This window comes from Myripristis murdjan, chromosome 7 (assembly GCF_902150065.1).
Source record: "Myripristis murdjan chromosome 7, fMyrMur1.1, whole genome shotgun sequence".
In the NCBI taxonomy this organism is placed as follows: domain Eukaryota; kingdom Metazoa; phylum Chordata; class Actinopteri; order Holocentriformes; family Holocentridae; genus Myripristis; species Myripristis murdjan.
The window spans coordinates 33,496,316-33,509,439 of NC_043986.1; the positions used below are offsets into that span (position 1 = coordinate 33,496,316).

General features: G+C 40.0%; 2 protein-coding genes across 8 annotated transcripts in view; both read left to right on the forward strand.

Annotated features, from left to right (window-relative positions):
- Positions 1–8,361, forward strand: part of LOC115362120 (tumor necrosis factor receptor superfamily member 14-like) — a 74,253-nt gene extending 65,892 nt beyond the window's left edge. The window contains exon 11 of the transcript XR_003928474.1: positions 7,205–8,361. The gene's annotated coding sequence lies outside the window, so the exon portion shown is untranslated. The remainder of the gene's footprint in view (positions 1–7,204) is intronic.
- LOC115362123 (tumor necrosis factor receptor superfamily member 14-like) overlaps positions 1–13,124 on the forward strand; it is an 80,571-nt gene that overhangs the window by 34,663 nt on the left and 32,784 nt on the right. For 2 of the 7 annotated variants that reach the window (XM_030055929.1, XM_030055930.1), the window contains exon 6: positions 5,070–5,157. The exons of 3 other annotated variants lie outside the window; for them this stretch is intronic. In XM_030055929.1, the coding sequence (XP_029911789.1) occupies positions 5,070–5,157 (88 nt within the window). Of the gene's footprint in view, positions 1–1,129; positions 1,266–1,362; positions 1,457–2,927; positions 3,054–3,982; positions 4,139–5,069; positions 5,158–13,124 lie in introns of all 7 variants that reach the window. 2 more of the 7 variants (XM_030055931.1, XM_030055928.1) reach the window with 2 other exon arrangements.

Consider the following 13,124-nt stretch of genomic DNA (forward strand, 5'->3'; position numbering starts at 1 on the left):
CAACACGAAGGAGACTGGAATTAGTCAGTGACTTCAGGTGTCATCTGCAGAGCCGTCATTGATATCTGTAATATTAATGTTGCATATGATGCCAGCGTGCATGGAGACACACGGGCTCAATGGAGAGCTGCGCTCCAGGTGGCTGCTGTGACAGGTCACTGACACTGTGTTTCTGCTTACAGTCAGTGATCCCTGAGATTCAGACATGAATCTAACATGTTTCACACTAGCCCGAGTTACATTAATACGTGTACTAGACATATTATATTTCCCGTTTCAGGAGTTTTTAATAATAGATTGGAGGGATGTCGGAATGGCGGTTGCCTCCCCTATTATTTTATTTTTATTTTTTTGAGTACTGTGACCCATTCAAAAGTGCCGTGACAAAAAAATTCTCATGGGCTTTATTTATTTATTTTTAAATGTGCAAAAACAGCCAAATAAACATCAACCAAATGAACAAAAACAACAAAATATCAGGATTTTTCTCATCTCAAACAGCACTGCGTACACCTTTTTGATCTCTTCATCTTCGCTGTGGTGGGCTGTGATGGAAAGCACGTGATGGTATGTGTTGCACCTGTCGACACGCCCCCATGAGTTGATTGAATTACGTAGCTTAAAAACAAAATTGACGTTAGTATTAATCGGTTAGAGTTACTGTTATCGGTTAACGGTTAAACGGTTAACCATGTGCATCCCTAACACACACACACACACACACACACACACACACACACACACACACACACACACATATATATTGTGTGTGTGTATATATATATATATATATATATATATATATATATATATATATATATATATATTTATATATCTATCTATCTATCTATATCTATATATATAGATATAGATATCGATATCAAAACTCGCTCTGTCACGTTAGAGGACATTTTCATAAATCTGATAGGTTGGGAAGCTGTCAGTCAACAGATCAAAAGTATTTTTTCTCTAATCCCCTGTTTTTGTGGGAGAGGGCTGCTCCTCCACTACACCCTGGGTTGTGAGTGTGTGTTGAAAGTGAGAGACACATGTGCAAGTTACACACAGTAAAGAAACTACTGTGATGATGCTGTGATGTGATGATTCTATTTCTGTTTTTAAATTCCAGATATCCTCTTCAAGAGATGGATTTTAAATCTCTCCTCATCTTGAATCTCAGTGAGACTGTCTGGATTCTCTGAAAAGCCTTAACCATCCCAGAGGAAATGCCTTCGAGATGGAGACAGTCAATTGTATCACTTATGGTAATAAAACACATCAGGTTTAACGATGTCAACCAGATTTAACCAGATTAGACTGACAGAAAACAACTGCTAATTATCATTTTCTCTCTGTTCATAGATATTTATGCTGATTGTCGTCACTGGAGATGCTCTGACTTGTCATGGTATCATGTACAGAGTAGGACAGGAATGTTGTCCTATGTGTCGCCCTGGTAAGATTCTCCTGAATATTAAAGGCATGTTTAGCTGTGGTAGAGCTCTGAGTCTTTGCAGTACTTGACTGAGCTCCAGGAGCATTCAGCTGCTGGTCTCACCAGCACACAGCTCTTTGCTCCTGCTTGAGCAGAAATCTGAATATGTTGTTAGAAACAGATAAAATATGGCCATTGCTTTAAAAATCCACATTGTTTAGTACATATTTTTACCTACGGAGGCAGCCATTATTTTACCTGCGCAATGCACCCTGGGGGCAGTGATGTAAAAAGGTTGCACCAGGGAGAAGCACTATTAGCACCGCGCATACTTACCTTCCGGCGGTATCATCACAATGCCACATTGTACACGTTTAACACTGTGAAATTGTTTTTAATTCTATGTACAAACTATGAAAAAAGTAAATAATTTACGATCATGGGATTATGTGATCACGGGTTAATGTTTTGATTTAGGCTACTCAAAGCTCTCAAGTCTTGCGCATTGGGCATGAGACACACACATTTCAACCCGTTCACACACTCACACGCCACACCTTGTATTTCTCACACAGAGAAATTACCAGGATAACGGCCGCTATTTTTCATAACAGTGGAACAGTTAGCGGAATCTGTAAAATACAGTCAAATGTAAAAATACAGGCTATGTTTGGTCTGCTTGGCTATTATGACACACACGCGATTTCGGCCGCCATACGTGGTTGGTGGTAGCTTTTGCGCCTATTATTACTGTTATTATTATTATTATTATTATACATGTTGAATCGGCTGCTCGTTGGGTTTTTTCTTTTTCACGTATCCATTTTTGCAGAGCTAGCCGGCTAGATAGCAGGAGCACTTGGGGTGTCACATTATACTGGGCTACTGCGACTGTTTTATATTTTTATAAAGATACCCATGTTATAATAGGCCTACACTTAATAACTTTCTAACAATACCCATAATAATTTGGAATATTTTTTTGGTTTTTCTTTCCTTTTATTACTGTTATATCCTCATAATGTAGGCTGTAAAGCATGTGACTGCGGTGGATGCTATCTGAAATCATTTATATTGGAATACGGCTAATCATACATCGATAGCTTGATCTATATGCTTACTTTGAACAGCTCCTGACAAAAATTGGAGCTCTCGACAACACACTCTCTCTCTCGGTTGTCATGGAGACGCAGTTGTTGCACAGACACCATCGATTTTGCCCCACTCTCGCATCATCATGTCTTTGATGGTCATCATTTTGAGGCTCGGGTTGAGTAGTATTTTCTGTGTTGTGTTCGGGTTCAAACTGAAAAGGCTGGACAAATGACATGTTTGTTGCTGTAAAGTCACAAAAACGGGACCAGTGGAATAAGCGGACAACCTTTTGAGCAGCTAAAAAGCACAAGTGTTCTGCCATAGTGAAATGTATTTGTTAAGCTCTAATGGCCAAACTGTATCAGATGAAATGAAATATTGATTTTCTGCTCCACAGGAAACAGAGTTAATAAACACTGCACAGAGTACACAACTACATCTTGTGAGCCGTGCACTGATGGAACCTTCCTGGACCAGCCTAATGGACAAACAGAGTGCTTTCCATGTACAAAGTATGATGCAGGTACATTTCCAATTGATTGCTTCATTCTTGGTGGAGTGTGGGTATGTTGATACTTAAAACCCCAATAAGCATGTTTACTCAGTCATAGTTTTTTTTTTTTTTTTTTTGAAAGTCTGAAATCTCAGCACCTGATGTGACTCAGTGGTTCGCTAGTTCCTGTTAGCCCTGCCAGACACACTCGCTGTTGGAAGTGGTTGCCACCCTGATCTTCGTCGGAGACTGGCATTAAAAATAAAAGAAATAAAATAGACTTCTAAATAATCCGTTTGAAAAGACTCATGTTTTGAAGAATAATACCATTGTAGTTCATCATATTTATGACATGTGAAAGAAAATCCAACATGGCAGTCCATCATCTGCTTTTAGACAAAGCTGCTGTAGCACAAATGAACTTGAAATGATAGTAAGGGGCAGCCTTTATTAATCCCTGTAGGGAAATTCTTCCTCTGCAGTTTGTCCCGTCCTAACTATTAGGAGCAGTGGGCAGCTGATCCACAGCACTCAGGGACCAGGTCCAGTTCTATGCCGCCGCCTTGGTCAGGGACACTGACAGGAGAATTAAGATGCAAACACACAGCCAAGATTTGAACCCAGGACCCTCTTGCTGTGAGGCGATAGTGCTAACCACTGAACCACTAGGTGGCAGCAGTGAGCTGTGAAGCAGGATTACATGATGCACTTGTGCACATCCAGAATTTCCCTGGTTGGGATCAATAAAGTATATCGATCTATCTATCTGTCTATCTATAGGGATTAGAGCAATCCTAGAAAAAAACATGCTAACTGTTTTGTCTTTTATTGAGGATTTGTTGAGGCTCAGGATGACAAATCATAAAATATGCTGTAAATGTTGGTACATCAGTAGCTTGTGCAGCAGAGATTGTGTGTGTTGTACCTTGATATGTAACCTCAGCTCTCTGTGGTGACAGATCCAGGTTTAAAGGTGAAAAGCCCGTGCACAACAACATCAGATGCTGTTTGTGAACCACGAGATGGATTCTTCTGTGTTGATCGTAGATGGTACGGCTGTGTTGCAGCACAGAAACACCGCAGCTGTAAACCTGGTCAATACATCAGCCAAAGAGGTTTGTCTGCTCATATTTAAGGCTCCAGTCTGTGGAATCAGATTTGTGCCAAAAACAGCAAACACAACTTCCTCAGTATCAAGCAAAAATATAAATTTGAAAGAGAAAAAAACACTGAAGCAAAAAAGTCATCACAAAAGTAAAACTTGGAATTTTCAAACAAATTATTTGTGTAATCTTTTCCATTTTTGGTAATATGTCCTTTATTTTACAGCTCCTCCTGCTTCTCTCTCACTGATCAGCCTTTTGCCTTCCCTGTGGACTTTGTTGTTACGCTGCCAGCCCTCTGCTTTACACTGCCTGAATTTTTGTTTGCAATTCTGGCACAAACATCTCATGTCGGCGAGTTTTTTCACAAATAATTTGTTTGCAAGTCATAAGTTTTACTTTTGTGATGACTTTTTTGCTTCAGTGTTTTTTTCTCTCTCAAATTCCAGGTTTTGCTTGATACAGAAGAAGTTTTGTTTTCTCTTTTTGGCACAAATCTGATTCTATACCAGTTTCCCCACAGAAGGATCCTCAGCACCATGGACATGAACTGTGTTTAGCATTATCTGCATAAGACACAATATTCAGTGGGAGCAATACACCAGCAAATAAAGTGTGATGCAATGCAACAGCAGTGTGAAGGATCCTCTCTGTCACACTTTGCCTCAACTGGCTCCAACACACCTGTGCAACTGTTTGGATGCATAAATACTAGGGCTGGGCGATTATGGCAAAAATCAAAATTTATGGATTACGTCGGTTAGAGGCTCTAAATGTCGGTTTTGATTATTTTTCGGTTAATTGTCCAGCCCTATTAAACACCTTTTACTACACAGATGCTCTGAGAGGACATTAGACCCGTCTAATGAAATTTACTTATTTATGAAATTCAATTATTTGAAAGATTATGACATGTCATTTTATTTTCTGTACACTTGCACAGGAACAGCAACAACAGACACAGAGTGCAGCGACTGCACAGGGGAAACATATTCAAATGGAACATCTACATCTTGCCAACCTCACACAAAGTAAGTACAACTCCAAGAGCAGTGATGGTCGTGTTTGGTGTCTTACAGCTGCAGTAAATTCATGTCATCTGTAAATGTTTCACTAACAGCTTTTTCCATCATTATTCCAGATGTGAATCTGAGGGTCTTCAGCAGATCAGACCAGGAAATCATTCAGCTGATTCTGAATGTGGACCAAAACATGACAGTTCAAACAAGACAGCGATCATTGTACCACTGGTCTTGGTTGCTGTTATAATAGTTGCAGTTGCAGCTGCAGTAATGTGGCGAAGAAAGAAGAGACCAAAACAAAGTGCAGGTAGAATTAGCATTTAGAGCTCAAAACCAAAACATGTTGCTGATAGCAACATTTGCTGTCAAATCAGCATCTGGCTGTTGACCAAGATGATTTTTTTCTCTGGTATCACTTTATAGGAGGAAGAGAAAAGGTTCCAGAACAGGTATGTTTCTCTCTCTTGTCTAATTGACACCCAGTACAATTACTTGGATGACAAAGGTTGATTTATGAAAGTTATTAAATGATGTCACATGTTGATTGAGATAAATGTTGCACCTTTAAGGAAACACTAAGAGGAGGGGGACCATCAAAGGCCTGTGTTTCAACAGGTAAGACGTCATCACGTTTCCTTTGCATTGAAAATGTGCACTGACTGTGTCTTTAAATGTGTATCACATGTTCCTGTTGCAGCTCTATATATTAGTATCCTCAGATCAGACTGAAGGCAGTGATATTTTCAGAACCATCATCTAAATATGTATTTGTTTTTGTGGCACTACGTAGTTAAACAGTCCCAGAATCCAAGTGTAATACAACTTGGATGCTGACATATTCTCTTTGTAGTGTACAGAGAACGCTTCAGCTGTGTGTTGTGCACCATGCTACATGCATCTGACACATACTTTATAGAATTAACAGAACCTGTCTGCAGAACAGATCATAATGTTGTAGAGGCACTAGAAGACAAAAGCCAGCTGATCTGCTGATCTTTTGTCACAAGCCAGATCAGCTGGCTTCAGATCAGCCATGTAACACATCTGTGTAGACTAGTTTGGATGCATTGCTGTACAACTTCCCGTGTGGGTGTGCTTTTAAAAACAAGCCCACAGTGACAGTGTGGGGTTGGTGTCACTGTGCAGACAACATTCTGCATCTGCAGATCAGTGGCACATTCAAGAGGTGATACATACGTTTGTGGTTTAAGACGGAAATGAGCTCTACAGTTTCCTCTGAATTTACATGCAGTTCAGCTTGTTGAATGATCACACAAGAAGTTTGACGTTATTAACTTAACTGTTTTCTGTTACGGATAAAATAAATTTAAATTTTTTTTTTTTTTACAGTAATTCCTTTTGAGGAAAATGGAAACCATCAGCCATCAAGCAGCCTGCTGCTACCTCTGTCTGAAGAGCTGAACACGTGAGGAGGTCCAGAGACCCTGGTGGCCACACTTGGGGAGGATGCCCTGTCATACATGAGACATGAGCTACTGAGGTCAAATATGGAGGACCACCTCCATCCAGGAAGGTGGATTCCCAAGAGATTCAGAGTGGACAGCTGATAAGAGGTGTGCTCTTCCACCAGGACAATCCTCCTGCCCACACCTCCACAGTGTCCATGGCCGCTGTACAGAAATGTGGATTTGAACTGGCTCCACAGCTGCCCTATTGACCTGATTTGGCCCCTGCTGACTACTACTGCACCTCATCCTAAAAATGAAGACAGGAGCTCAGTGGTTGTTATTTTGTCTCAGATGATGACTGTCAGCTCAGATGACACTGGTTTCTAAATCAAATCAAATCAAACTTTATTTGTAGAGCACTTTTCATACATGAAATGTAGCACAAAGTGCTTTTCATGTTAAAAACACCCCCCTCCCCACCCCAACCTCAGACCCCCACCCCTCGATTCTCTCTTACATACACACACAGACAACACATACACACACACACACACACACACTCACACACACGGTCTTGAGCCTATTTTTAAAAATATCAACATTCTCTACACCAAAGGGATCAGTATGCTCCATGACCACAGGATCAGGTGTGTTCATGTAGGAGGGGACGATGCAGAAAGACAAATGTTTGACTTTCAAGAGCTTACTCCTTCTAATTTCGGTCCAAATTTAAAAAAAATAAATAAATAAAAAATCACCTCATACGGACCATTGTGTTTTACCCATTGGGAACCAAAGCTCAAGAGGAACTGTGATGTCACCCAGAGAAGGTGTTGAGTAGGTGATGCATCTCCTGCTTCCATTCTGAGGTTGAGGTTGAGTTTGTTCTGAACTGTGGTGTTTCAGCCTGGTTTGTCTCCAGCTGAGGAATCAAGACAGTCCATCTTACCCAAGAAATCAAGTGGATGCAGCTCATGGATGCAGCATATATTTTGCTGCCTTCATAATGCATCATATGTTGGATAATGAAATCCAAAATGCCTCATTAGAGTACAAAAGCATGTGCAGTACATGACATTTATCTCATCACTTTGACACTATTCTTGACTTTTATTGCCAATTTTATTGACTATTGACAATTTTAATTTCCCAGTCTGCATCATCATTTGAGTGAAGAAGAATCATAATCACCATCATAGTCATACAGAGGCAAATACAATTCCATCTCCACTGTGCAGTATGAGGGTACACTGGGTAAATCATTTTACAGAAATATGTTTTGTTTTTGTATCTTTTGTAAACCCATATGTATTTTATTCAGCTGTGGATTTTGTATGTTTTTTAAAAAGGACTGACAAAAACAGTATTTTTTCAGATTCATCCTCGTATATACTGTATATTTTTCTAGCTGATGTGTATGACAGACAGCTGCTCAGGGTGTTTTTATTAAAATGATGTTTTTGTCTTTCATCATCAGTCTGTCTTGGTGCAATTAACACTGCACACCTACACACACAAACACATTATTGTCCACACACACATTATTTTTATACACTGTGTTAAATTATGCTATTCTGTATGTTGTCAAAGGGCATAAATCAATGTCAGTGATTCAGTTTGTAGTTAAAAAAAAAAATTCATTCCATATTTGCTGAGGAGCTCCCCGGCAGCGGTCAACACTGCAACATCTCCACCCGCGATTTGTTCTGTTCCTTTCATGTTGAGCATGCTCGCTGGGATATTATTTTTTTCTTGAAAGATGGATGTAATTGGACCCAAAGTTATCATCGTTTTACATTTTTCACTTGGTTTTAATTTGTTTTTTAAGGCGTGTTTGCTAGTTTAGATTTAGAAAATGCTTGGTGTTAGTTTTTATTCGTTTGTCTTTTTTTAAAAAAAATTATGTTCTTGTCTTTCATCATCAGTCCCACTTGATGCAATAATCACTGCACACCTACACACACAAACACTCACCTTAAACACCCACATCATTGTCCACACACACACACATTATTTTTATACATTGTGTTAAATTATGCTATTTATATTTTGCTGAAGAAGGTCATAAACCACCTTCAGTGATTCAGTTTGTACTTAAACGATTTTTATTTAAAAACTCACATATTCGCTGGGCTCTTCAAAGTTCTTAGAAGTAAATGAATTTTGTTTGAAGTTTGAAATCCAGCATTACAAACACATAGACCTACATGACACGTTAGTAATCTGTTTTCCATAAGAGCATTCACTGTTGGGAGTTGTTGCTCTATTTCGTTTTCCCATGTTGTAACAACTGCTGGGTTTGGTGTGAGCCCGTCTAGGTGAATCTGTCTCACAAACTGTACAATATTTATATCTGGTTTATGAGCCATGTCAAAATGCTTGATTCTACCAAAGAGATGTATTCCCAAAAAAAACAATATGCCTATTAACTGATGACTAAGCGTTTATTTGACTGATGTCATACCAATGTCAGCAATGTCAGCAAGCAGGATGACTGTCAGCTGGATGACTGCACTGGCCCCGGGTGTGTTACACTCACCAGAAGTTGCTCTACACTTCATAGTAGGGGTGTGTGATGTTGACAAAAAAAAATCTCGATATTTTGGGGGATTTTGCCGATAACGATAATTGACAATATTTTGCATCCCTTCAAAAATGTGTTTGCAAAAGTCTTGCATTACACCGGCTCGATATGAAACCCTCTACATTTTCTGCTCCAGAGTTTGGCGACATGAATCACACAATTTAGGCAGAACTGTATGACTGAAATATTTCCAGCCAGTCAAGCTGTCCAACATAGTCAAAGTGGTTTGAAACCATCTCTCTTGACTCTCATTTGAATAGGCACCATGTCCTCTGCAGTGTGACTGGTGACAGTGTTTGTAATTTCTTGCCATCTGTTGCCCTTCTGGTCATAAGGCGCTCTTCTGCAGAATGACTCAGCCAAACTCAGTTGCGGTTCACCCGCTGACCCCTGAAGTTTTTCATATTCTTCATATTCTGTGTGGTGCTGAATTTGCAGACGCTGAAACAAGTTGATTGTGGAGCTGTCTTATATAGCAACCGCTTTCTGACTTTAGGTCTTTCTCATTTCTCAGTTGTACATCCTCTATTCCTCTCCTCGCTTCCTCTCCTTGCACCTTAGACTCCACCCTCAGGAGATCTGAGCTGAGGAGGCGAGGCTGAAGCTCAAGGAGAGAGCAGGCCACGCAACAGGCTTTCAACAAAATGAGACTGAGCAGAGTAAATAAGCATTATGATGATGATGATGATGATGATGTAGGTCTGTCTGAAAGCCTTCTGACCCATGGCCTGATATAAGTGGGTGGAGAATTTACAGCCTGGAAAAACTGGAAAGACCTCTGCACCTTCTACACCTTCCAAAGCACCTCATGAAAATAACCATAATGCATGATTATTTGATAACCATGTGAGCACAGCTTGGTTGTGTAGCAGTTCACTGGGACCGTGATGAAAGTTTATAGCCCACATTAAACATTTGGCTTTGGTATTTTAGCCTGTTAGATGTCTGATTTGATGTATTTATGTCACTGCTTTGCCATCTGAGTCAAGATCTCTCTGTGTATCCAAAACATGCTTACATATGGGTCAGTTCCCACAGAGGTGTGCACATTTTCAGGCAAAGTTTCATGCATCAAGTTGCATACATGTTTTTAAAGCTCTAGAACTTTTTCATATAATACCGCAAGATGAGTTTACATAATACTGATTAATCCTATCAGCCATGGAGAAAACAGTATTTTGCATTGTTGTGACTTCACTAAGCTGGTGTTTGTGGTGACATTCCTGTTTACCTTTACACACTGGACTGCCTCTGTTTGTGCATAAGCATTCTCTGTAAATGAGGGCAAACTTGACTTCCACAATGCTGGAACCAATGGTGAGGGTTGATTTGTCACTGGCAGGGGACATTTTATCAAGATTATCAAATCAACAGTGTGCGTGGTTCTAATGTGTGTGGCCACTTGCTCTCTCACTAGACCTTGACTCAAAAAATAAAAGGTTGAGCTCATGTTCTATAGTGTTCTAAATTTAGGGGGCATTTCACCTGCAATAGCCTGTAGTCTCAGTGTTGAAATCATGTTGTTATTTCAGCAATGAACACAAATTAGCTAACTCCTCAGACCTGAAATCAAAATGTCAGGTTCATTGACTAGCTATCCAGATGCCGGCCTGGCAAAGACAGTATTTTAATGTTGTGATTTTGAATTGTTTAACATTAATCTTTGAAACTGCAATGCTGACTGCTTCACCTTTCCTGCACACTTCACCTGAGAGAAAGTGCTGATGCTGCCGTGCAATGAGCAGTGCAGACTGTTCTCTGATCCTCAAACACAGCTCCAAAATGATCCTCCATAGAAAGTCTCATGCATGATAAATGACTCTAATGCCTGAATTATCGCAATACTGTGCCAAGAAAAGTGCCAATAATTTTACAGAAACATATCTTATATGTATCTCTTACCTCTGTGTAAAACCAACCGTTATTCCAAGTCCTTCATGCCTTCGTCTATTAGCTTATTAAACTCTGGGCATTCATTGTATGTGATCAGTGTCCCCTGATGGACATTCACTGTCTATTTAGTTATTTATTTATTTTATGAAATAGTTTTCTTCTTCATGTAGGTTTACAGACGTTCTCGGGGTCTGTTTACTGGCTGTGCTTGGCATGTGACATGGTGTATATTGTTAATGCATTTGTGTTTTTTTTATGATGGGTATACTGCAAATGAATTGCCCTTCATGGGATCAATAAAGTCATCTGAATCTGAATGTGAATCTGAACATAGTCCTGTCAGTACATTTGAAAGACACTGGCTATAGACCCTCCTGCTCCTGACACGATGGGTTATATGCAGAGAACAAATTTCCTCACAGGGACGAATAATATACAACTTGACTTGACCTCTGTTGTCAGAGCACAGACCAAGTGTGAAGTACATCAGTGGATCAAGTAAAAGTCTAAAAGTAATAGAAGTAAAATGGACTGTAAGTATGAAAAGCAGCCGTCATTGAGAAGAATGGTTCTTTTCAGTGTGTTGAGTTATTGATGCATAAATCTGTAACAAGTCCTTCATATACTCTAGGCCAGTTCACACAAAACAATGCATCCTTCTTTACATTTTCATGTAAAAGGTCATGAATATGTGACACAAAAATACAACCAGTCAAAGTGAAAAATAATCAGATGACCTGTTGATTTTAGCCAATTCCCTGTTTTGCTTTCACTGACCACTCCCTCTTTGAGAACAGCCACTGATCCAGTCTTCTTCCAGCACTTTAGATAATCCCCAGAGACAGAATTTTTATAGTAAACTGGTTGGAGCCAGCCTGACCTGAAACTCTTCTGACTCTTCCTGTTCCCCTTAAACAGACCATCTACATGTGGACACTGTGTCCACTGTCACAACACGTAGAGCTGCACCTGGAAATGGTGTAATCACATGCAATACAAAGAATGTGGTTTACTTTTGATAGGAGTGTTTTGCTGTAAATAAATTGATCATTTCGATTAAGTGTGATGTTGATAAATAGTCTGCACTTCCCAAACTCTCTCAGATCTCGAGTATCTATTATCAAAATGAATGTTCTTCCTCGTATTAACTTTGTGAGTTCAGTGTTACCTTTGCCACCTCGTCCATGTTCTCAGGTCAGGCTACAACATGTAATCACTAACTTTGTTTGGAACAGCAAGCGCCCCCATCTAAAATTACCCACAATGCAGCGAGACAGACTTACTGGGGATCTCTCTCCCAGTGTTAACTTTCACCATGGTTCATTTACACTGCATCCACTGCTTAAGTTGGTATGATAAAAAAGTTGATGTTGCGTGGCGTTCTCTGGAGGAGAACCTCAATCTTCCATTAAAGCTAGAGGAAGTCTTATTTTCCAATACCCCTCTTAATAAATGGAATATTCACGTTGGTCCTATTCTGTCTCACCTCATCTCAGGCTGGAGAGAATCAGGAAAAAATTGCAGTTTTTCATTCATTTGAAACCAGTATTCTCCAGTTTGTGATAATGAGGGTGTCATGGTTTCATGTTTCTTGTGTTTGTGGATTTTAGATTGGACTCATGTTTTTCTGTTCCCCTGTGTTCCCTTTGCCCGGTTCCCATCAGTGTTTTCACTGGTGTCTTGTTTGGCTCTCCCAGTTCCTCACCTGCCCTCAGTCTGGAAATTATCCCAGTGTTTCCCTCAGCCTGTCCTCTGTGTTCTCTTGTCATGTGCTCCAGCCCCTTCCCCAGGTGTGTCCAGTGTATTTAAGTCAGTTCTGTGCTCAGTTCTGTTCACTGTCTGCTCATTGTTCTGTTTCATGGTTGCTACATGCATGTATTCCAGTGTTCCCTGTGTTTTCCCTAGAGTTGATTAAATGTTTTGCTGTCATTTGAGCTCCTTGCCTGCTTGCTCCTGCGTTTGGGTCCAACCACCACCTCCCATCATGACAGAAGGTTTATTGATTGGCAAGTGCCCAATTAATATTGGCCAGTGCTGACATTGGTATGACAAAGGTATACGCACTCTTGAAAACATTTTTAGGGACAAGG